Genomic DNA, 23,394 nt, shown 5'->3' on the forward strand with positions numbered 1-23,394 from the left:
CCAGGACACATCTGTGGCATGCTTGGTGTCAGAAAGAATGGGTTGAGGACCTAGCTCTATCATTCATAAGCTGAGGGACTTTCAACAGGTCACCTAACCTCTGTTTCTTCAACTGTAAATGGGCCTGTCTATAAGAAGCTCTGGGTTAGTTGTGATGGCCCTCACTGTCAGAGCATCTCTGGGTTCCTGGGATGCATGAAGGGCTCAATTGGAGGAGTCAGAGACCACGGAGCCAGCCAGTTGCAGAGAACAGTGTGCATTCTGAGCTCCAGAGCTGGTGGGTTTTCCTCTCACCTCAGCATTCTTTGCCCACCTCTGGGCCTGATGTGTTCTTGAGCTGTTACAGATACCTCTCTCCCCAAAAGCAGCCAACTCTGCACTGGACACAGCCTCTCTTTAATGAAATCACAGGATGTCTTGACACAAGGGACCAGCATGTTCAGGGAGGTGGGGCTAATTCAATGCTCTCTTCTCCCTCATCAGGGGAGAACTGATGTGTTAGCTGGAGGGCTCAGAAGATGTCAGAGACAATATAGTCAGTGTGAACGCCATCGATCAGACCAGCTCCGTTGTTGTGGATAAACCAGCAAGGCACTTCTGTTCCATGTCTGGGGTCCTTGCTGTAGTCTTTTTGTAAGCCTCTGGACACAGACAAGACAGCTGGGGTCCTTCTATAGACAAGGCAAGGCTGCACCTCACCTTACCCACATGAAACCGGAAAGAAGGCCTGGGGGACAAAATGCAGGCAAGAGCGGAAGCACTGGACAGCAGCCCACTCACCTGGTGACTGTCAGCTGCCGATTCTTTACCACCATTGTGGCATCTGACTTTGTAGGGTCAGAGCCTGGGCGGATGTCAGAGACTTCAAAATCCAGGGGAGTGAAGAATTGCCCTGCAGAGGCACATTGGAGGCCGCGGTTACTGATGAAGGAGAGAGAAGCCTGAAGGGCAAGTGCCTCACAGAGAGCAGGGGGAACAGAAATGTCACAGAGATCTGGTGACCAATGACCTGCCGCTCTTACAAGGTCCCTGGAGCCCTCTGACCTTCCTGTGAATTGGGTGTTTCTGCCACTCATTCCCAGGCTCCCTTAGCTTCCTAAGTCTCACTCTGTATTTGCTCACCATTTTTAAGCTGGACAAGGCCTTCAAGCACTGAGTCTTAAAGGATTATTATGTTGGATTGGAAATTGGCCTGTCCTAGTGCTCTGGGACCCATGAGCACACCCTGGCTTCAGAGCACCAACTCACAGTTCTGCCTGCCTGGCCAGTCATACCCAGTAGCCCCTGCGTTCGGGCTGACATCCTGAAGCTATCCAGCACGTAGAAACCCAGAAAGTCCTGGTGGACTGCACTCCCCTTCCATGTTCTGTGCAGGACAATCTCAAAGGTAACTCTGTCTTCCACAGACACCACCAGGTTCCTCTTCTTATTGATGGTCACCACGACCCTGCAGGGCCAGGGAGGCATCAGAACAGGATTAGCTGCCCTCATCCTCTAGGACCCAGACATAACAACGCCCCCGCCCCATGGCCCTCATTCTGTGAGGTCTGTTTCCTCCCTCTCATACGTCTCTCTGTCCTGTGTGGCTTAAAATGTCCCAGGCCCGGTGCCAAGTCCTCTGTGTAAACTGAATCGCTCAATTTTTCACTCTGATCCCATGAAAGGACCAAGGTTCAGAGGGGTTAAGTAACTTTCTGGAAGTCGTGTAGCTAGTAATTGGTGGCTATCTGAGTCTGCGTCCCACAAATCCCACTCATGGCCTGAAGCGTCCACCTGGTCTCAGGGCTTCTTCCTGTAGCTATGTTGGTGTCTCGAGGAGTTGGTTGAATAAATGAATGAGTAAAGGGAGGAATAGACATGACAGGTACCCCAAAGGAAGAGCAGAGGACTCAAGTTCAGGGCAGTAAGCAAGCAGGAGAGCTGTGGGGAGGGAGTGGCCTTTCTCCCAGCCTGGGGCTGGCTTTGCTTGGTGGAGATGGGAAAGATTCACAGCTCCAGTGCCAAAGCTCATGCCCAGGAATGAAAACAGTGGGCTGTGGGATGGCTCAGAGTCTGGCCATGTGCATAGGTCCTGTGGGCATCCCTTGAGCACACTGCCTGGAAGCTGCGGGCTCTGAAGACTCAGGCAGCAGAACTGGGGCTACAGCTTTGGACCTTGACCCCATGCCACAACCAGGCCTAGTTACCCATCCTTCTGCAGCGTGACCTGGTCCCTCCAGGAGAACACAGGCCCACCAGAGCCTGGGTTCAGTGTGATGTTCTGAGGAGTCACTTCCAGCTGAAAGTCTGATGCAGGATTTGAAATCCCAAATCTCCCAAAGTATGTGCTCTCATGTTGCCCAGGGCTGCTGGCCTTGTTTCCAATGAGCTGCCCATTCACTGAGAAGCCTGCAGTGGGGTGAGGAGCCATCCAATCAGTCAACATGGGCCTCTGCTTATGCCCCAGCTCCTTCCCAGGATGTCCCTTGCATGCCACAGGCCATGTCATCTTTAAAGGTCTCACCTCCAGGAGTGGTCCTGCTCTCAAGACCTCCTGTGGTTCTCCTGCTTCCTCCCACCCAAACTGTACCTACTAGATATCCTATACTTAACTTTCTCTTTTGGACTCTGGCCCCCTCATACAGAGACAGACTCACAGGAGGTCTAGAAATGCATCCCCGAGGCTCTGACCAGCCTCATCCTCACTGACCCTAAGTGTTGTGCCTCACGCTCCAACATGGACATCTAAGAAACTGATCTTCGAATGCTTTCTCCCTTCCCTAAGTTCCCTGGTCTGGCCACAGGTCCTGTGTGTTGTGTGAGTCACACACGCAAACCTTAGGGTAGGGTGTAGTCAAGGACATGGAGTAAGAGAAAAGCAAGAGGTGCCTGCCAAGCGGATGTTATGCAAGGCAGTGGGCAGTGAAGACCACCCCAGTAGCTTCTATTTAAATAGGGAGGGTAGAGGCACACTGGCTCTGCCCCCACCCTGACAGAGAGCGTATTACCCACCATACCTGTGTCAGGGTCCTGCACCAGGCTCAGGATCACACCAGGTTCTTCATTGATGTTGAAGCACAGGCTATCCTCTTTCTGGGGCATGTAGATGATGAAGTGGGGATCCGTGTCCACTGGGAATACAGCATGGAGTCCATTACATTGTGTGTTGGTCTGATGGGGCCAATCAGGGGAATCCCTCAGACCCTCCCGAGACTCACCACCTGTCACTCGGTTTGGCAACTTTGAGACTATTGGACTGTGGACTGTAGGAGAAGGCTGTGTGGCTGACAGCACAAATGCTGTAGGTGAGAATGAATGGTACTGAGAGGGGGGAGGGGTGATATGGCCTCCTAGAGCTGTGCAGACACCCCTGTCCATGCAGCTGGCCCAAGGCTACAGACAAGGCAGTCACTAAGGCATCGTATGCACTCCATGCCTTTCAGGGTATTGGTCCTGTGAGGTAGCCTCGACCCCTCTGTCTTCTTCAACTGCGACCATGGCTGGGGAAACCAAGCCTACTCTGGGAGAATGTTCTAAGGATTTCCAGTGAGGCCGTGAAGGGAACCAGGGTGGGTGATAACCAGGGTTTTGGTCAGAGCTAAGTGCTCAGTTGAGGGCCAGCAGGGTAAGTAGGGAGAGTAGGAGTCCCCAAGATGGCTGCTACTTACTCCTTCTGGGTCCCACCATCTCTGCAGAAGACAAGGAAAACACAATGTTACTCTGACACCCACCCCAAGGACATGCAGCTCAGTCCACAAGTATACCTCGTGCTGAGATGACCTGGTCTAGGCTCAGTCCTGCTGAGGTTGAGGGTGCCTCCTAAGGGTCCCCCACTACACACACACACACACACAGACACTGAGCAGAGGGGCTCAATGGAGACCTGAGGGAAGGCTAGCAAAGGCTCATGAATCATGAAGGATGCAAGCCTGAGCTTGTCATGAAGACAGAAGGAAGAAGCCCAGGAGAGGTTAGGGCCAGGGAAGATACAGAAACATTGAGTTTCGTGCTTGGGGAAAACAGCGTGTGTCACCTTCCAGCCACTTAAAGCCATGTGCCAAATCAACAGGCCGAAAACTCACCCAGGGGCTGTGAATCTAAAAGGAAGGGAAGAGGAAAAGAATTAACCCCCAGGAGGATTTTGGCACATGACCGTCCTGACCACAGACCCCCTACTGCCTGTACCCTCTGGGGTCTTGTCAATGGTAGGCTCCAGCCCATCCTGGTCTGTCAGGCCTCTGATCATCATAGAGGTCAATGGAGTTACAAACTGATAGTCCAGGGACATCTTCAGGACCTGGGACGACAGGTTGGCCCTCTCTTCCCGCTCCGTCTTCATCCTGTTTGTGAGGGATGTACTTGACTCCAAGACCTCCACACAAGGGATGACAGGCATGTGCTCCTTCCCTCAGCTTCCTGTCTTTCTCTTTCACCGACTCTACAAACATTCAAGTGCTCACAGTGCCCTCCCTGCACAATGACTGTGGCCTTAGGGACTTCACGGTTGCAGGACTTCTCATGGTGAAAACCTGGATATTTGTCAGGGCCAAGGCATGTGCCTCAGAGCTACACAGCTTGCCTGCTATGAGACCAGGGTAGCCTACCTCTCTGACCTTTGTACTGCTCTCCCATTGAGTAGAGGTGACAAAGGAACAGATGTGCATGTCTAGACACAGCAGCCCCTCTGAGGCAGACTCCTCTGAGGCAGACTCCTCTGAGGCAGACTCCTCTGAGGCAGACTCCTCTGAGGCAGACTCCTCAGTGGGGCAAATGGGCTGTCTTCATCCCAGAATCCCACCCACAATGGAAGACTCACACTGTAGACCCTGAGGAAGCAGAGGGGGGAAAGTACCCTTGATTCCCTCACAACCCTCGGGCTCAGAACCACTATTCTCTGTCTACCAGGAACAAGGGTGAACGGTGTCCACTCCTGACAGCTGCAGGGCCCCTACCGCTTAGCCAGCAGCTCCTGGATGGTGAGGTAGGCCCAGAGCCGTTCCACGTGATTCTCTAGCATGTGGCCACGCTCTTGGAGCAGTTTCTCCATCTCTTCCTCATCCACTAGGCAGGTGGCCTTGAATTCTTGCCTCTCCTGAGAGTTGAAAGAGGAGGAAGGCCGTAAGCCATGACAGTACAAGCCTTGGATGATGCCAGAGGCTGTGGCAACCACCCTCATCTGGTCTCTGCTTCTTCATCCTTTGTATCATCACCTCTCTAGAGCCTGCTTTCGTCCCCATCCATCATCCATCCATCCATCCATCATACAGATGTGGCTAACCATCCCTTGTGAGCCAGGTATAGCCTAGGCCTCAGAAATTCGATGAGACAGGAAGCCCAGGCCTGTCCTTAGGGAGTTTCTCTCTCTGGCAGAGGCCAACAAATAGCTGTTATTTCTGCTGTTCACTTCTCCCAAGGGTCACAGAGTGCCAGCTCGGCTGCGCTGGCCAGCTGGACCATAGCTGGACCATAGGCATGCATTGTAGTCCCCAGAAGTCTTGGGACAAGGCATTCTTTGTACCAAGGCCTGTATCTTGTACTATATGAATATTCCATTTACCCCCAACACATACACAGGCACTCAAGGGTAGTGCTATCTCTATAGTACAGAAAAAGTACCATCTAGAGAGACGGACAGGGCAAGGCTAGATTCTAGCTCGCTTTCTTCCCTCCAGGCCTAAGTTCTAAGCCCTCAACCCACTGTGGGTTGAATCCATGCCCTAAAGGAGGTCTCCTATCCCTGGGACCTTCCACACATGTGCATGTAGCTGGTACGTAGAGGTTGTCCAGGAAATGAGACCTAGTGAGAAACAGAGACCGGCCTCTCATTCTCTCAGGCTTGGGGTGAGAGGTGGGGGGCAGATGATATGAGGAGGATTGAGTGATCCTACTGAGCCAAGGGATTACACTAATTAATGCCACATTGGTTCTATTCCAGCCTGTCCAGTACCAAGGCTGGGATATATTTGTCTTCCCTTGAGAGGACATTACATCGGGAAAGAGGCCCTTGGGATGGTGGGGTGGGTGGGGGAAGAGTGTGAGTCTAGAGTATCTAAGTACTGCCTAGTTTCTACACACCCCCCCATCCCTGACAGCCTTTCGTTTACCCCACGAGCCCGAACATCAGCCTTAAAGGTGCTCAGTTTGTGATCAGCAATGCGTCCAGCCACCACGATCTCGGAGCCATCATAGTACTGTTTGTGTTTGTGCTGAGTTAGAGCCAAGACAGCATCCTGGGGATACTGCAGCTCCACATCTGTCAGCAGGGGGTTAGCTACTTGATTGTAGAAACCCTGCAGGGAGAGGGAGTGTAGCCTCAGAATGAGCAGCTGGGAACCTGTGAGGAAGGCTACTACTCACAAAGTGGAATGTTGATGTCCCACTTTAGAGGTGGGATCTAGGCGGAGAGGGGTTAAGTAACTGCTTAAGGTCATGTAGTTGTTGACTTCAACTCTGCAGATCTATCCTCTCTAGACTGGTAGGCAAATGGCCACCAAGACCCCATGACATATTGATGATGGTGTGTGGGAGGGGTGAGGGAGACCTGTAGCTGCTGGGTGGCATCGTGGTCCTCATAAATTCTCTGGGCCCATCCGTTGTTCTCCATGGCCATGAGCTCCAGGAAGTTAAAGTCCAGATCTTGGCCAAAGCCGAGATTGTAGAGTGGGAACCTGCCCCGGATAGCGTTGCGTACATTCTTGAGGATCTGGGAACGGTCCTTCTCCCCTGCAGCCATACACATCCAGGTGGTGATGGGATGCTATATCTCAGGCATAAAGGGGGCCCTAGAAGCCTTTGAAACACTTCCTGGGAGGCAAGGTTCCCATCCCAGATCTACTCTAGTCCCCATTGACAACTGGAGGCACCACAGGGCAACCACACCAGCTGGAAGCAGTTCATTGAAGGCTCTACCCGACCATGTGGGCCCATCGGAGGCAGATGCGAGTCTGCTCCAAACTCTCCCATGGCCTGTGAAGCCCCGCCAGCCCTCCCACTCTCATTTTGCCCCATTCTGCCCTTGTCCTCTTTCCTGGGCAGGCCCTGCCAAGGTCTCTTCCTGCCCTCTTCTCTTCCTTCCGGCTCAGGGCTTTCTTCTTCCAAGAGACCTTCTCAGACCTCACCTGGGCCAAGTATCCCTTGTCAGGAATCCCATAACCCTGTGGCACCCTGCTCTTCTAGCTTCTGTGGTAGAGATTCGTTATACCACCTTGAGGGCAGAGACACATCTCATTCTCTTGGTGTCTCTTCCCAGCCCCTTGTCCTGGACTAAGCCTGAATAAATGGCTTAATGAAACTTAACCTATAAATCCCACCCATCTTTTGAGTCCCTAGGCATCCAAGGACCATATAGAAACAGTTGCTGTTACCCACTCACAGGACAGAGGTACAGCTTGGAGCGCTGTGGTCTGAACAGTTTTCAGGCTAGCATTTGACTTTGCCCTGAGCCTTTCTGCCCCAATGGCCTCTCTAACAGATGAATTGGTCCTTTTCGGTACTGAGATCATCGCCTCCCAGGACAGCCCTTGAGGAACTCACCCTCAGTAGGCTCTCCATCTGTCAACATGATAAGAATCGAGGCCGGGCTGCTGAGCTCTGAGTGGCTTCCTTGAGCTTTATTTAAGATCTCAATTCCTCGGAGCAAGCCTCCATTCAGGTTTGTGGCTGTAAAGGAGGAGAATTGGACCAGATGACACCCATATCACAGGGAAACAGAAGTGATGCTGGGGTGTCCTGAGACCCCCTCCCTTACCTCCAGCTAGAGAAAAGCGCCGCACAAAGTCCTGAGCTGCTTGCAGATTGGCCTTAGACGCAGGTACCAGTGAGCCCCTCCAGGACTGTACTTGAGACCCAAAGAGGACCAGATCAAAGTTGTCTCCTGGCTTCACATCCTCCAGGATCTTAAGGAGTGCCTCCTTGGTCTGCAAGGACAGGAAGTCAAAGGAAGGACATGGCCCCCGCATGGCTACAGGATAACTCCTTCCAGGAACCCAGGTAGCCACTGTAGAAATCCATAGTGGACATGTGGAGCTGACAGTCAGCCCCAAGAAAGCAGCCTGCTACTGGGACTTGGGGTGCATGAGGGGCACAAAGAGGGAAAATGGACCAAGTGTAAGGAGAAGAAATCACTAGAAGTTTTTTAGTGGGTAGAGCAGGATCCATAGAGTGCCCTCATTTCCTACCAGAGCTGGTTTTAGGCAGCCATGACTTTACCACCCATTGGGCAAAGTACTGAAAGCGCCAAGGTGCCAGGCCATAGATCATTTATCATTCCCAGCATTTCCAGGGCACGGGCTTTCTCTACCGAGTGCTTCTCCATGGGAAACTCCATGACCCGTAGGCACCATTACCCTCTGTTTCAAAACTGAGGAAAAGAGCTGGGCTCTCCTACCATCACACAGTGAGGAAACTGGCTGATCCCAGAGTAGGGATTCCCAGTTACATCCCCTTGTCTCTGCCCATCAGCATAAGTCCCAGACCCCTGTGGCAGCCAAACCTTCATGACAAGACTCATCAGAGAAGCTTCGGCTGCATGAGCCGATCAAAGCCGCCGTTTACCTGCCTCACTTTCTGGCCTTCCATGGAGCCACTGATGTCAATTACAAAAACCAGGTTCTTGCTCAGGTTAGTCAGGTTTTGGGGGGCAAAGAAGTGTGCAAAGTAATTGTTGGCCACCTGGAACAGAAGAAACCCAGAAAAGCCTCTCTCCCAAGTATCCTTCCCAGACCTCTTGGACTTGGGCTGTGAGCTGTAGGCTTACCAAGAGGTCACAGAGCTTGTCTCGATTGACATCATAGGTCACCTTGAAGTCTCCATTCAGCAAGGATGTAGAGCATGTGGGGCAGGTCTGCTGCTGTCTCACCGTGGGGCGGAAGAGCACGTGACCCTGAAAGCCAAGAAGGTGTGAGGCACTGGGGCCTGCACAGCTGCAAATAGGGGTCTGCAAAACAACTTAAGGGTTTTTTTTTTTTTTTTTTTTTTGTGCATGTGTGCATGGTGTGTGTGTGTGTGTGTGTGTGTGTGTGTGTGTGTGTGTGTGTGTGTTTACACCCGGATGTGTTTGCCTAGGCATCTAGGTTCTGAGGGTACACACTTGTCTGTGGTAAAAGAAAAGACCTGTTCCTTTGCTTTTATGCTCCTGGACTGTTGGATTTCTGTACTAACCACCACCATGTAGGGTATAAAATCAGGAATCAAAGCACAGCAGTATGACAGTGTGAAAGACAGCAGTCATCTTAAACTGTGGGGTGAGCAAGGCTAGAAGATGCTATGGCAGAAATGCCTATGATGCCAGCACTAAAGTGGCTGAGGCCAGAGGATTTCCAGTTCAAGGCCAGCCTGGGCCACATAATGATATAGTGAAATACTGCCTTTAAAAACAAAAAGTAAGCCAGGTGGTGGTGGTGCATGCCTTTAATCCCAGCACTTGGGAGGGAGAGGTAGATGGATCTCTGAGTTCGAGGCCAGCCTGTTCTACAGTGTGAGTTCCAAGACAGCCAGGGGTACACGGAGTAACCCTGTCTCAAAAAACAAAACAACAACAACAGCAAAAAAAGAGATACCCTCCCTCAAAAAAATCGAATAGACTATTGGTCTGTGATAGAACCAAGAAGAGTGAGACTAGAGGAAGTTAGTCACTGGAGAGGTGCCATGGCTCTTTGGGTGGTCTCTCTCTCTCTCTCTCTCTCTCTCTCTCTCTCTCTCTCTCCCCCCCCCCCCCCATCTATCTATCTTTCTCTTGGCTTCCTGGCTGCATAAGGTGAACAACCTCTATTCCTACATGCACTTCTGTCATGATGTTCTCTCACTATGTCCCAGAAACAGTGGAACAAGCTGATGACAGATTGAGACCTCAGAGACCATGAGCCAGAAAAAATCCCTCCCCCCTGAAGCTGTTTCTCTCGGGTATTTGCCATAGTGGATGGGAAATCTGATTAATAACTCATCATGGCAGCATAGCAACCCTGCCTGGATATTTTATAAGGGCCGGGCTAACTGTTGCTGAGGGCCCATCCCATCCCCTGCCAGGACACATACCTTTTTCCCTGAGAAAGACTTCTGGATGGTTTGAGCAGCAAGTTCTTTGCTGAGGAAGGAGGCCTGAGCATCGAGCTTGCTGATTCCCTGGGGCTCAAAGATGTCCACATCAATCTGCATCATGAGAGCCAATTCTGTGATAAGACCCATTTGGACTAGCACCAAATTTCAGCCCAGAGCCCTATGGACCTGCCTTCCTACTATGTGCAGTCCCCACCCAGCTCTTAGCAGAGCCTGGCTCATTATAGGCAGAAATACTGACAGACAGAAAGGTGTTCACATCTGAACCCTTCAAGTCAGCCCCTCAAGTTGCTCTATACATAACTGGGTCTTCAGTGTTTTTTTGTGATCTGGTGGCAGTCCTGGAGAATGCAGGAATGCCCTCAGTTAGTAAATATATAAACTGGAGGTTCCTGAATGAGGAGAAAGCTGGGAGATTCAGGAAGCTTCCTGCCCAGGAAGAGCCCACAGAAGCACTGAGGAGTCCATCTCATTCCCTGCATTTTCAGGCCTGAGAAAACATGGAGAGGGGGCTGGACCAGTGCTGGGAGCCAGAGATAGATGATAGATAGATAGATAGATAGATAGATAGATAGATAGATAGATAGATGATAGATAGATAGATAGATAGATGATAGAAGGACAGACGGATGGATGGATGGATGGATGGATAGATAGATAGATAGATAGAGAGATGATAGATAGATAGATAGATAGATAGATGATAGAAGGACAGACGGATGGATGGATGGATGGATAGATAGATAGATAGATAGATAGATAGACAGACAGACAGATATCCTTCCCAGGGACCTTGAAACTACCTCAAAATGTTGCACCAGCTGCTTGGGCCTGACTTTGATGACGATATCATATTGTGTAAGTTTCCGCTTCAGCATCTCCTCATAGGTGAGTTGAAATGTGGCCTTGCTCTGGGGTCCAGTGGTGATGTGGATGGTGAACTGTTCCATATTTCTGCCTGAGGCCCTGGATATGTCACCAGAGGCAACAACAAGCAGACAAAAGGTGACATGTGCATCCGTGACACCCAACGCATCAGCCTCAGAACTGTCCCTGAGATTATATCGACTGGATGGTCAAGGCCAGAGCTCAAGAATGACACCTATTCCACAAGACCTAAAAAGACCAAGTGACCCCTACCCTTGCCCCAGAGGCCAACTTAGACCGAGAGATAGGTCAACATGCTGCTGTACATTTGAAGGTCTGTTTATTCCTTTATCAGCATGAAAAGAGCCTTCGATGGGCTGGACACAACGCTAGGAGCTGGGATATGCCCATGATGAAACTCGGGGGCCCGCTGTGTTTAGAGGGTTGATGTGGAATGAGACAAACCGATGGAAGGAGTGGACCCCAGCGAGTGGCTGGAGGCTGAAGAGGCCTAAAGAGCTGGATATAATGGGGAGGGTGGAACTCATCTCCACGGGATCAGAAGGCGCCTGGGAAAGAGAGGCATTTTAAAAGGTGAAGTCAGGGAGAGGAGAGGAGGGACTTTGGCAAGCTGGGACAGGTGAGCTCTGCTTTCAGTCTGTGGCTGTTACAAACACCATGGCTGGAAGTAACTTAGGGATGGGAGGGTTGATTTCAGCTTAGACATTACACACCATCGTTGAGGAAAGTTGGGGCAGGAACTCCAAGCAGGAACTTGAAGCAGAAACCATGGAGGAACGCTGCTTACTAACTAACTAGCTCACTCACTAACCCATCCTTTACTAGCTTTCTTATATAGCCCAAGATCACCTACCCAAAGAATGGTATTGCTCACAGTGGGCTGGGCCCTCCTACATCAATTAATAGTCAGGACGACCCCTACAGACATGCCCACAACTCAATCCCTCAACCGAGACTCCTCTCTCAGGTGACTCCAGGCTAGGTCAAACTGACAGTTTAAACTAACTAGGACAAAGTATGTGAAAACCTTTAGCTTTCAGGGTGGAAAACACTGAAGGGTCTAAGACTAGAATATTGAGAGCTAGATACTGTGCTATGTTCCTGGAGTACAAGCTACTGAGGCAGGAGGGTCAGTTGAATGGAGAGTTCCAAGGAAGCTTGGGAAGACAAGGAATACAATCAGATAAAAAAAAAAAAGAAAGAAAGAAAAGAAAAGAAAAAGGCTGTTGGAGATGGATAATGCCAAATCTGGCTCGTAGAAGGAACTAGGAGCATGCTTATTTGGCTACAGTGGTGGCAGGTGACAGAAAAGGATGAGAAGAGCTAACAGTGATGTGTCCTCGCCTGGCACACTTTTCAGCATCTTTATGTCCCATTTCTTCGCTGTTGCCAATGACCCCTAAGCGTTAGGTATTGTTACTTTCCCCACATTTAGGATGAAGAGGGTAATTGGCCCAGCCCGTGGCTATGGGAAGGGGAGAGAGTCAGGAAGCCTGTGAGGTTGCTAAGGATTAAGCCCGAGGGCCTGGGTGGTCGGCTGTCTCACACTGCTGATGCTGTGCCTTCTGCAGCATGGATTGAATCCTCCAGCTGTGAGCCCAAAGCAATCCTTCTCCCCTTAAGTTGATTCTTGTCAGATATTTAGTGACAGCAAAGATAAAAGTGAGGAATACAGCTTAGGATGTAGCTCAGTGGTGGAGTTGCTTGTCTGGGTCTCTCCAAGTAATGCTAAAAACAAAAACAAAACAAAGATGTGAAGGGATTAAAAACAAAAAGTCACTGTGTTCCAAGACTTTCCATCCTAGGTCCCATGTGGTCTGGTCCCTGCTCACTTCTGTCTCACCTAATTCATGGTCCTCATGGGGCTGGCAGTGTAAGACATTGTGGTGGTTTAAAAGAAAATGGCCCCCAAAGGGAGCGGCACTGTTAGAAGGTGTGGTTTTGTTGGAGTAGATGTGGTCTTGATGGAGGAAGTGCATCACTGTGGGGGTGGGTTTTGAGGTCTCATGTGTTCAACATGCTGCCCAGTGTCTCAGTCTACTTCCTGTTGCCTGCAAATCAGCATGTAGCAGCTCCTTCTCCAGCACCATCTCTGCCTACATGCTTCCATGCTCCCTGCCATGATGATAATGGGCTAAACCTCTGAAATTGTAAGCCACCACCTCAATTAAATGTTTCCCTTTATAAGAGTTGCCACCAAAAAAAAAAAAAAAAAAAAGAAAAAAAAGAAAAAAAAAGATTTAAGCTGGGCGGTGGTGGCGCACGCCTTTAATCCCAGCACTTAGGAGGCAGAGCCAGGCGGATCTCTGTGAGTTTGAGGCCAGCCTAGTCTACAGAGCGAGATCTAGGACAGCCTCCAAAGCTACACAGAGAAACCCTGTATTGAAACCCCCCCCCCCAAAAAAAGAGTTGCCATGGTCATGGTGGGTTTTTTTTTTTCCCCACAGCAATAGAAATCCTAACTAAAACAGACTTATACTATAGACACCTATTCCCGATCCACATAGTATATAGGTATCTACCTGTCTGTCTGTCTGCCTGTCTTTCTGTTTTAAAGAAGCAATACACACATCACAAAAGCCTGGGAGACTTCAAAGGAAGCAGGAGAAGTCAAGAGAGGAACTTGTGTGGACAGGGACAGTAGGAGAACCAGTAAAGTTCTAGAAACCAAGAAAGGAAAAGATTTCCCAGAAGGGCAAAGATGTCCTTTTAGGAGCTGGGCTTGGTGATGCATGCCTTTAATCCCAGCGCTTGGAGGCAGAAGCAGGTGGATCTCTTTGAGGTCAGCCTGGTCTACAGAGTGAATTCCAGGACAGCCAAGACTGTTACACTGAGAAACTCTGTCTTGAAAACCCAAAAAGAAAAAGAAAGAAAAAAGATGTCTTTTTAGGGTGAAGTAAAATAGATGTGTCTTGGATGGAGAAAATATTGAGTCTTGGAGAGAAACAAAACAAAACAAAACAAAAAAATCATCCCCTACCAAAATATAGATTACTATAATGGTCTATAGCCTACCCAAGAGTCACAATATGTAAACAGATACACAGTGTGTCTGTGGTACTAAAGGATAACTGGAAGAGGTGGTAAGAAAAAGCTGTCTAGAGCCTAGGGACATAGCTCAGTTGGTAAAGTTCCTGAAGATTTGAGTACCTGAATTTGATCCTCAGAACCCACATAAAAGCCTTGCATGGTAGCCTATGTATGCAACCCTAGTGCTGGTGGTATGGAGACAGGCAGATCCCCAGAGCTCACTGGCCACCCAGTCTAGCCAAAGTGTTGAGCTCTGAGCTCTGTAAGAAACCTTGTTAAAATAATGAGTTTGCTTTCCTAGCCTCCATGTGCACACTCACACACAAATGATGAGAACAACAATAAAAAACATGTACACACACACACACACACACACACACACACACACACACGATGGTAACAACAATAAAAGCTGTCTAAAAGGTCTCCTTAAGGCGACAGTGAAAGGCAGGTTGGCAACACTGCTCTATATCTTACTTAATGGCCTAAAAAACTGGCCAGGTGTGATGGCGTACACCTTTAACCTCATCACTTACAACACAGAGGCAGGCAGATCTCTGTGAGTTCAAGGCTAGCCTGGTCTACATTGTGAGACCCAGGCCATGCAGGAGATACTGAGACCCTATCTCAAAAACAAACAACAAAAAAAACCCAACAAAAATAAATAAGTAAAAAAACACTTAAAAGTAACTATTTTTTTTATTGTGGTAAAATATGCAAACATAAGGTTTACCTTTTTTTTTTTTTTCCCTTAGTCTCTTGATATAGTTCAAGCTGGATTTGAACTGGAAATTACCCTGCCTCTGCCTCTTGAATGCTGAGATTACACACTGTGCAACTATACCTAGCTACCTTTATTTTTTATTTATTGTGTGTATGCTTGTGTCAGTGTGTGTGCATTTATGTGCGTTTTTGTGCATTTGTGTGTGTGTGTGTGTGTGTGTGTGTGTGTGTGTGTGTGTGTGTGTGTGTGTAGGTAGGTAGGACAGAGGACAATTTGTGTCAGTTAATTCTCTTCTTCTACCATAAGGGTCCTGAAGGTGGAACTTGTCATCAGGATGAATATCAGCCTTTACCAGCTGGGCCATGTCATTGGCCAATATTTCTCATTTTTATCATTTACTTATTCTGTGTGTGTGTGTGTGTGTGTGTGCTCATATACATGTCCTGATGTGCAAGTGGATGTCAGAGGACAACTTTCAGGGGACAGTCCTCTCCTTTCACCTTGTGGGTCTCAGGAATCATTCTCAGTTCATCAGGCTTGGTGTTGAGTGACATAACTCACTACTTCCAGCTATCATTTCAAAGTGTACAATTTAACAGTGTAAGCACACTTATAAGTTGGACAGCTGCCACCACTGTCCCCAGGTGAAGCTCTGCACCCCTTCTCTGTCTGGGAGCTGGGGAGCCGGCTGACCTGGACAACACCATTCTTCCTTCTGTCTCTGAATTTCCTTCCCTCCTGTATAACTTGCATAATGATATCAGACAATATTTGTCCTTTGTGGTTGACACTTCATTTACATAATGTCCTCAAAGTCTTTTCATGCTATTGTATGCAAGAATTTCCTTCCTTTTATATCACTTTATGAGACACACACACACACACACACACACACACACACACACACACAGACACTTTTATCTATTCACCCAATGATGGGAACTTAGGTGGTTTCCATCCTTTGCTCTTGTGAATGTTGATGTGATCACAGGTGTACAAATATCTCTTTGAATCCCTGCTTTGAATGTGTGTGTGTGTGTGTGTGTGTGTGTGTGTGTGTGTGTGTGTGTCCAGAGGTAAAATGGCTGCATTACGTGTGTAATTTTTTGAGGAGCCATGATACCAATTTCCATACACGCTGAGCCATTTTCTGTTCTCATCAGTAACACACAGGGTTCTAATTTCTCCATATCCCTTGGTCTTAATATATCTGAGGGATTACACTTGCCAAATGATCTAGTTACATATTTAAGATTGGCACATTTCTTTGGCAATGCCAATTTCCTCTCAATAAGAAAACTAAACTAAGTGAACCACAAATAAATATTGAATTGTATTTAATGATATTGCTAAAGATAAATTAGTTACAGTGGAGGAGGCAGATTTGTATTAGTAACTATTGACAGTCACAGGACAAACTGAGTTTCATTTCAATTGTGCAGAGGTGACTGGGCCTTTTAAAAGGAGAATGAAGGCTGGGCATCGTGGCACACACCTTGAATTCTGCACTCAAGAGGCAAAGCCAGGCCCATCTGTGAGTTTGAGGCTAACCTCAGTTACATAGTGAGACCTTGTCTAAAACACACACACACACACCACCACCACCACCACCACCACCACCACCACCACCAACAACAACAACAACAACAACAAAATGGATAATGAGGGGGAGATAGAGAAGTGAGCAAAGGGGCTTCTTAGAAAACTGACAAATTCTAATGGTTTAGGAGCATGATGCTGTTCTATGCCTGGAACTCAACACTAAAGAGTAGCATTGCCAGGTTAGTTACATTGGCAGATCTTATCCCAGCAACAGTAACATAACAATAACAGTTAAGCCAGCTGTATCTACTAGAAGATGGGATTCTATTTTCCCACACAAACTGGGAAACAGATGCCTAAACTTTCTGATGACTATATTTCAAAAGGGCTTTCTCTCCTGCAGAAAAACATTCCTGGCTTGTAGAAGATACATGCATATATATTCCGACGGGACAGAGGAATAATCAGTAATTCTTCACCTTTTAAAAGCAAATTCTTTGGGCAAAGCAGGTAGGTGTCGGCTAATAGACTTCTTCTCAGCCTTGTACTTGCTCAGACAGGTGTTAAAAAGGGGTCTTGGTGTTCCCGGGGGAAGCAGCATGAAGCTCCCTGTTAAGTCTCTCAGGATGGTGGTTTTGCAATCATTCTGTGGGAGATCTTTGCAATTCTCAATCAAGCAGGCTGAAACTTTTAGGGACGACAAGTACTAATGTCTAGTGTATTTCTCAGTGCATCAAAAGGGCAGGCGAAATAATGTCATGCAAAAAAATAAATACAGTGAACATCATTAGTGAAGTTTAGAGTCAGCCAATCTTTCAATAGAATGTGATCCAACCGCACAAACAGTGAATTTTTGTAGAACGAATGAATGATACTCGGCTCTTATAACCAGTAAGGACTCATTGAACAAAGGCCGAACCACAAAAGCAGGACCTGAGACTCTGGAGTCGCTCTGGCTTCCCAGTAGCGAAGCTCTATGGCAAGTCCTCCACGGTTGTGGGACCGCTCTGGCCGCTCCAGTAACGACTCAATGGTAGGTCCTCCCGAGGCTTTGGAGCCGCTCTAGCTGCGGCTATGTCGGCTCTATGGTGGGTCTTCCAATTCTGAGCATGCGCAGGACTACACCGCCTGTATTGCTATGGTAGCGGCGTCCGGGTGGGCCGGGCCTGTAAGCTCCTGGCCCGACTGGGCCGTGTTTATGGAGGACTTCACCTCCTGTCGGGCATGAGCGGGGCCTCCCGCTGCCTTTCCTGCCGCTGCCGCAGCTTCCCGACTGTAGACTACCTCCGGGAACATGCCTCAGGCTACCTACTGCTACGTGCGGGTCGTGGGCAGGGGCAGTTATGGGGAGGTGACGCTCGTGAAGCATCGGCGGGACGGCAAGCAGGTCGGGGACTTGGGACCCTGCCTGGGGCGAGGAGGGAAGGGGTGTGCCGAGGGCAACCTCAAAAAATAGTAGGTCCTGAGTGGGCAGGGACTCATCTTCGACTCGAGGTCAGCTTCCCAACTCCTTCTACAATAGTCGCCCCAAACTTTGTCTCTTCTATGGTATTAACTAGTGTACTTTATCTGCAAACCTCCTGTCACCGTAAATTTCATGAGAGCAGGGGCCATGCGTTCCGAGGCCTCAGTGCCACCCGTGAAGCACCATCTCTTGTGTGGCTTGCTCTACTAAAGCTCAGCTCATCTTTCCGCCAGCACTTCCCAAAGTCCCTGTTTCAGTGAGTACCTTGACCAGCCATGCAGCTGCCTAGGCTGGACTCGTGACAGTTATCTTTAGTGCTCCCAACGCTGTTTATATTCCTGTCACCAGACCAAACCAGCATCTCCATCTCTCTTGGTACTACCCCAATACAGGACACCATTCTTTGTAGCTAAATGCCCGCTCCTTCCTAAACGAGTCCCTGTCGCCTCTTTTCTTTTCTCTAACCCATTGCTTTTGTGGCAGTGGTCTTCCCAGAACTCATATCTGATGTCATTCCTTCTTTGTGTAAAGTATTTTATCTCCCAAAGGCTCATGAGCCAGTTCTTCAGTATGACTTGCTACCAGGGTGTCCACAGAATGTTTTGCAGAAAGGCACAACTATGAAACGGAAAAGTGGCGTTCCAAACAGCTAGCTGAGAGAGCCCGCACACTCCAAGTCTAGGACCCACTCTCCTCACAATGCAAGATTCTCCGCCGACAACATAAGCTTTCTCATAAGGTTAATTCAGTAGGCACCCTGGGGAATTATGGGACATTTGTGCTAAGAGTCAGCTATAATAATAACCCTTCTTTTTGAGCAGTACTTTGAACTTCAGGAAACACATTTATGCATGTGTTTATTGAAGGAGTGAATATATGATCTTTGAGATGATTGAGGGCACTATATTAAATAAAATATTTTCTTTTTAAATGGGAATGACGTCCTATATGGAGGACCAATGATGCTTTAACATTTTTGGGCCATGAGTATCTAATGTGTCTCATACACCTATTTAAGCTATATCTTAATGCCTCTTGTGGCATTTAAAGGTTAAGGAGCCTTTTCCTTTTTTTGTCTAACAGTATGTTATCTTGGATTCACTTTTGAGTCATTATTAATTTTTGTTTTTCCTCCTTTTTTGAGATAGGCTATCACTATGTTGTTCAGGTTGGGTTTCAAATTTCTGGGCTTAAGTAACCCTTATGCCTTAGCCTTCAAAGTAGCAGTGGTAGCGCGCTTGCCTAGCAAGGTCCTCAGCTCTGGTTAAAAAAAAAAGTAGCTGGGATTGCAGATTCAAAGAAATTGTAAAATGCAGAGGGAAAGGGTAGTTTGTGACCTGGAATGGGCATAAGTCAGACTTAATAATCATTAGCTGTACTAATTGGTATAGTACTTACCTAGCATGTACAAGGCCTGGAGTTTGAGCCCAGCACTGGGGAAAAATGCACAATTGTCAGGGGCAAATAGTTTCCCCAGTTTTATGCTTTTGTTTTGTTTTGTTTTGAGATAGGTTTTCTGTGTAGCCCTGGCTGTCCTGTAGCCCAGGCTGGCCTCTAACTCAGAGATCCACCTGCCTCTGCCTCCAGAGTGCTGGGATTAAAGGTGTGCGCCACCACTGCCTGGCCAGTTTTATGATTTTTAGATCTGCCTACCACCTCCTCTTCAATGTATCCAACTGGCAATTTTGTGCCTCTTGAAAAACAAGCCAGTAGTTTATCTGATAGGCTCCAGAGGTTGGTTTTGAGGACTGGACATTCGTGAGAACTCTTAGCTACTTCTGAACCTAGAGAACTCTGTTTTCTTGCACCTTATGAAAGTATTCATTTTCTTTGTTAGTACGTCATCAAAAAACTGAACCTCCGAAATGCTTCCAGCCGTGAGCGCCGAGCTGCTGAGCAGGAAGCTCAGCTCCTGTCTCAGCTCAAGCACCCCAACATTGTCACCTACAAAGAGTCGTGGGAGGGAGGAGATGGTCTGCTCTACATCGTCATGGGCTTCTGCGAAGGAGGGGATCTGTACCGGAAGCTCAAGGAGCAGAAGGGGCAGCTCCTGCCTGAGAGTCGGGTGGTGGAGTGGTTTGTGCAGATCGCCATGGCTTTGCAGGTACTGTCACTCATGGACTGCCGTAGGGACCTGACAAGGCCAGCATTCTCCCCTAAAACGGCTGCTTTCCGGTACTGTTTCCATGCGCTCACTCTGTCCTTTATGTCCCCAATGAATGTGTTCCCACCTGCTGTGCTGCACAAAAGGAAAAAGTCCTCAGTGATGGTGGCCCCCTTCACTGCCTGGGTTGTCCTTTATATTTGGAGTGTGCTTTGCCTAAGAAGACCCTGTCCACAGGACTCCTTGAAAAAGAGGTGTTTATGGTCTGTCTGTTGCTTCTACTGTCCGCTGCCCAGAGGACCCATGGGAAATCAGTAGGTAACCACCATGTTCACAGAGGCCAGATCACATGCTGGCTTTGCTCCTTGAGTGAAAAGCTGAAAACAAGCAGTGAGAAGGCTAATGGTTCTGTGTAAAGTAAGAACTGAGAAGGTTAATGGATCACTTCCCTCCCGTCCCTCTAAGCAGGGCCTGGCCATGACCAGACATGAGGTCACACTGGCCTCCCGCTGAGCAGGTAAATGGACACAACTGGACTAGGGTGGGGGACTTAGACAGGGAGTCACGCACATGGCAAAGTCACTGATGAAGGCTGTCTTGGGGATTTCCATATCGAAAGCCACCTCCCTGGCTTCATCAGCACTGTTGACCACTTGGCTGGTGATGACGTAGTGGGCAAAGCGTGAGGTGACTTTACAGTTGACTTTCAAACTCCTGATGAGCACACCATCAACTGTCTGGAGTAGAAAATTGGGGGATCCTGCCCACTCTAGAACAAAGGCGCCCAGATTCCAGAAGAATATACCAGACCTCCCAAGGAGATCCCCCTCTCTTTGCTGGAGACAAGAAGCAAGGTATGAATAATGTCACATTTCAGGGGATGGGAGCCTCCTCCCACCCCCCGTCTATGGCCCTGACAGGGGTGGGAGAGAGAAACCTATAATAAAGGCCCCATCCTCAGACCCTTTGCCAAGACTTTCACTTACTGTATCCACAGCCTGCCGCTTCTGCAAAACAAAACCAAAGCTGAGTGTGAGTGGGTACGCTCAGGGACCGTGGCCCATCTGTTACAGGGTGGGATTAAGGTCTGTGTCCCTTACTCCTCCACCTCCCTCCTCCTGCTGGGGGAAAACCCTTCAGGCAGACATGATCCAGTGGGTGGGGTGGCCCAGGTCCCTGAGTAGGATTTTCTGCAGCTCTAGGACCCCATGCAGGCACAACTAACTGCCTGTCTATGCCTAAGTCACATACCTCGCTTCCTCTGGGTCTGCCTGTGGCCAAGCCCAAAGCAGGCATGGCCTGCAGAGTGAGGAGGGACCCCAGGTACACGCACAGCAGCGCCCAAAGCCCCATGCCACCGTCCATGGTCTCCAGGCTTTCACTTTCCTGTCACCTTCCTCGGGACATTAATCAATACTGTGCCAGATAAACATAGTTTAAACATTAGACACAGCAGAGGCAAACGGCAGGACTTAGGGAATCAAAGCTTGGCAGTGAGCTAGGTCCACAGCTCCGTGGTAGACAGTTTGTCTAGCAGTGTGGTGGGAAGGTGGTGCCAGGGATGACGTAGTAGGATAGTGACCCATGGACTGTGTGTGAGTGATTTCACTAATACAGGAAAAGTTAGAGTAGAATTTACTAAATTTGCTGAGATACAACCACAGCAGGCAAGAGTGAAGAGAAAAACTGTCTGTACAGGGATATTGTTAGGGCTGGGTTGTTTTTAGTTTTTTAAGACAGGGTTTCTCTGTGCAGCCCTGGCTGACCTGAAACTCACTCTGTAGACTAGGCTGCCCTTGAACTCAGAGATCTGCCTGCCTCTGCCTCCCAAGTGCTGGGATTAAAGGCGTGTACACCACCACCTGGCGTAAGAGTGGCATTTTCTGCAGCAGTGTCAGGGTGACTACAACCAGGACTTGTTGAGGTCTTTGTGGTCTTGCTGAGAGGCACCAAGGCCCTTGGTCTTTGCTGAGCATACTTTGTGTTTGGGTGAGAGCTCCTCCTCAACCCCTGGCACTCTGGCATCCCTATACCCAAAGAATCTATGATGTTCTGGTGGAAGATCCACCTCAACTCTCCTCCCCCATCTCTTTCCCCAAACCTGCCCCTTCAAACCCCCCAAACTCAGCTCCTACCCCAGAGAGGCTCAAGTCCATTCCCACAGGGTATATAAGCTGCATCCCAGAAAGCAGACACGTGGTTCTTCTGGTCTTTCCTCCCAGTCTCCTCTCTGAGGGGCTGAGAATCACCCAGGAATGCTTTACCCATTAAACCTGGGCCTTTCCAATTCGGTCTGATTTGGTTTAATTTGGATTGCTGCGTTGGTGAAGAGGCAAAGACTTATCACTTTGATGTAAACGCAGCCTTGTTCTGAGGTTAGAATGGCTCGGCCCCAGGACAATGTCTGCATATTTAGGAAGACATCTTTTCACATGCTTACATGGGGGAAACATGTTTGTTTGTTTTTTTAAATGTCTGTAGTGTTGGAACTCCGGCCACTCCTCCAGCTATGTGACTGCACAGGCACTGTTCAGTAGCCAAGCAAGGGGCCTTACGTCCTACGTAATTTGTGCAGTCTGCGCATGCGTGGCATAGCTCCATAAGCCCATATGCACATGTGCAGGGGAAGCCATAAGAAGTGGATCACAGACCGCTCCCCTTTCTCTTCTCCCCACTCTCTCTCTCTCTGCACCTGTCTCTTCCACAGGTCTGGTCGCGCTCTCTTCTGTCCCTCCCCAATCCCTTCTAAGAAAACTCTGCTCTGACAATGGGTTTTGTCATGCCTAATGAACTTGATCGCACAATAACAGCTCTGCTTATTAAAACCAACAATTAGGAGCTAAATCAGTCTCTCTTGCTGTAGCATTGGGATGTTTCTGAGTGAGTGTCATCTGTGTTAAACATGGATTTCATATATAATCACAGAAGATACTCATTCTTTGTGCATTAAATATTTATAGCAAAGTCAGGTTTAAGAGCCTTGAGTTGACAAAGAACCAAGGATGACCATGTGCCTTATCAGTTGGTCAGCTAAGTCTCGTTGAAAGATGGCTGGGCTAGTTAGTATTCCAGTAATGTGTGGCTCAGGTTGTCCTGTTGCTGTGGCAGAGTGGATGAAAATGCAGAACAGATTTGTGTTTTAATATGTACATCCCTGAGTGAGACTGTTTTTGAAGTATCTCTCAGGCCCGGGGCTTATTTGTCCAGAATTAATTGAACTTGTTTAAATTCTCACATGCTCTCTAACTTTTAACATTAAGAGAAACCCAAATACGTCTCAACTTCGACCTTTTCCGCAGAAGGGCTCCTAGAGTCCTAATTATTCAGCTGGTAGCAATGAATATTAGTCAGTTAATCAAAGCCATTAGTGAGGGCTGGGTGCAGCTCGGTGGTGGAACTCTTGCTCTGCACTTGCCCTGGGTTGGACCCCAGCACTGAAAAAGAATTCAATTATTCCGACAATAGATATTTACAAAGATATTTACACTTTTTCTCTAAAGCTAAAAGTGATGCTTTGTACTTTAAAATGTTGTCTAGGATTTCCTAGGTCTGAGAGGAGTGCACATCTGGCTTTGGATAAGTTGTTCCACCTTCAGTGGGAGTTTGTAA

The 23,394-nt window shown here is 48.5% G+C and overlaps 2 protein-coding genes across 4 annotated transcripts in view; one reads left to right on the forward strand and one right to left on the reverse strand.

Annotated features, from left to right (window-relative positions):
• Positions 1-213: 213 nt before the first annotated feature.
• Positions 214-21,166, reverse strand: Itih1 (inter-alpha-trypsin inhibitor heavy chain 1). Of its 2 annotated transcripts, none has more exons than XM_036199493.1 (22): positions 21,037-21,166; positions 20,772-20,792; positions 20,356-20,522; positions 19,816-19,920; positions 10,836-10,998; positions 10,012-10,125; positions 8,735-8,860; positions 8,533-8,649; positions 7,727-7,895; positions 7,513-7,638; positions 6,521-6,702; positions 6,084-6,269; positions 4,932-5,071; positions 4,165-4,319; positions 4,062-4,076; positions 3,648-3,668; positions 3,198-3,278; positions 2,997-3,110; positions 2,187-2,388; positions 1,275-1,447; positions 781-892; positions 214-641 (listed from the first exon to the last, which is right to left on the reverse strand). In XM_036199493.1, exons 1-22 carry the CDS (start codon positions 21,148-21,150, stop codon positions 512-514), a joined length of 2,733 nt encoding a protein of 910 aa, XP_036055386.1. In that variant the 5' UTR covers positions 21,151-21,166; the 3' UTR covers positions 214-511. The 2 variants fall into 2 exon arrangements, with proteins under 2 accessions (XP_036055386.1, XP_036055385.1); XM_036199492.1 differs by having other exon boundaries at positions 512-641; positions 20,356-20,545; positions 20,768-20,792; positions 21,037-21,150.
• The window catches only part of Nek4 (NIMA related kinase 4), a 41,950-nt gene continuing 35,892 nt past the window's right edge, over positions 17,337-23,394 (forward strand). For both annotated transcript variants that reach the window (XM_036199494.1, XM_036199495.1), the window contains exons 1-2: positions 17,337-17,603; positions 19,519-19,785. In XM_036199494.1, the coding sequence (XP_036055387.1) occupies positions 17,511-17,603; positions 19,519-19,785 (360 nt within the window). In that variant the 5' untranslated portion in view covers positions 17,337-17,510. The remainder of the gene's footprint in view (positions 17,604-19,518; positions 19,786-23,394) is intronic.

The sequence above is a fragment of the Onychomys torridus genome, chromosome 9 (genome assembly GCF_903995425.1).
Source record: "Onychomys torridus chromosome 9, mOncTor1.1, whole genome shotgun sequence".
NCBI lineage: Eukaryota > Metazoa > Chordata > Mammalia > Rodentia > Cricetidae > Onychomys > Onychomys torridus.

What these genes read in the sequence shown, in the direction of transcription:
- Itih1 (XM_036199492.1), bottom strand. Translation starts at nt 21,150, where the DNA reads ATGGACGGTGGCATGGGGCTTTGGGCGCTGCTGTGCGTGTACCTGGGG. An exon ending in AGATGGAGAGCCTACTGAGG is followed by an intron (nt 6,703 to 7,512) that starts GTGAGTTCCTCA and finishes GTATGGCTGCAG; the next exon opens with GGGAGAAGGACCGTTCCCAG. An exon ending in CGGCAGCTGACAGTCACCAG is followed by an intron (nt 642 to 780) that starts GTGAGTGGGCTG and finishes GTCTGTGTCCAG; the next exon opens with AGGCTTACAAAAAGACTACA.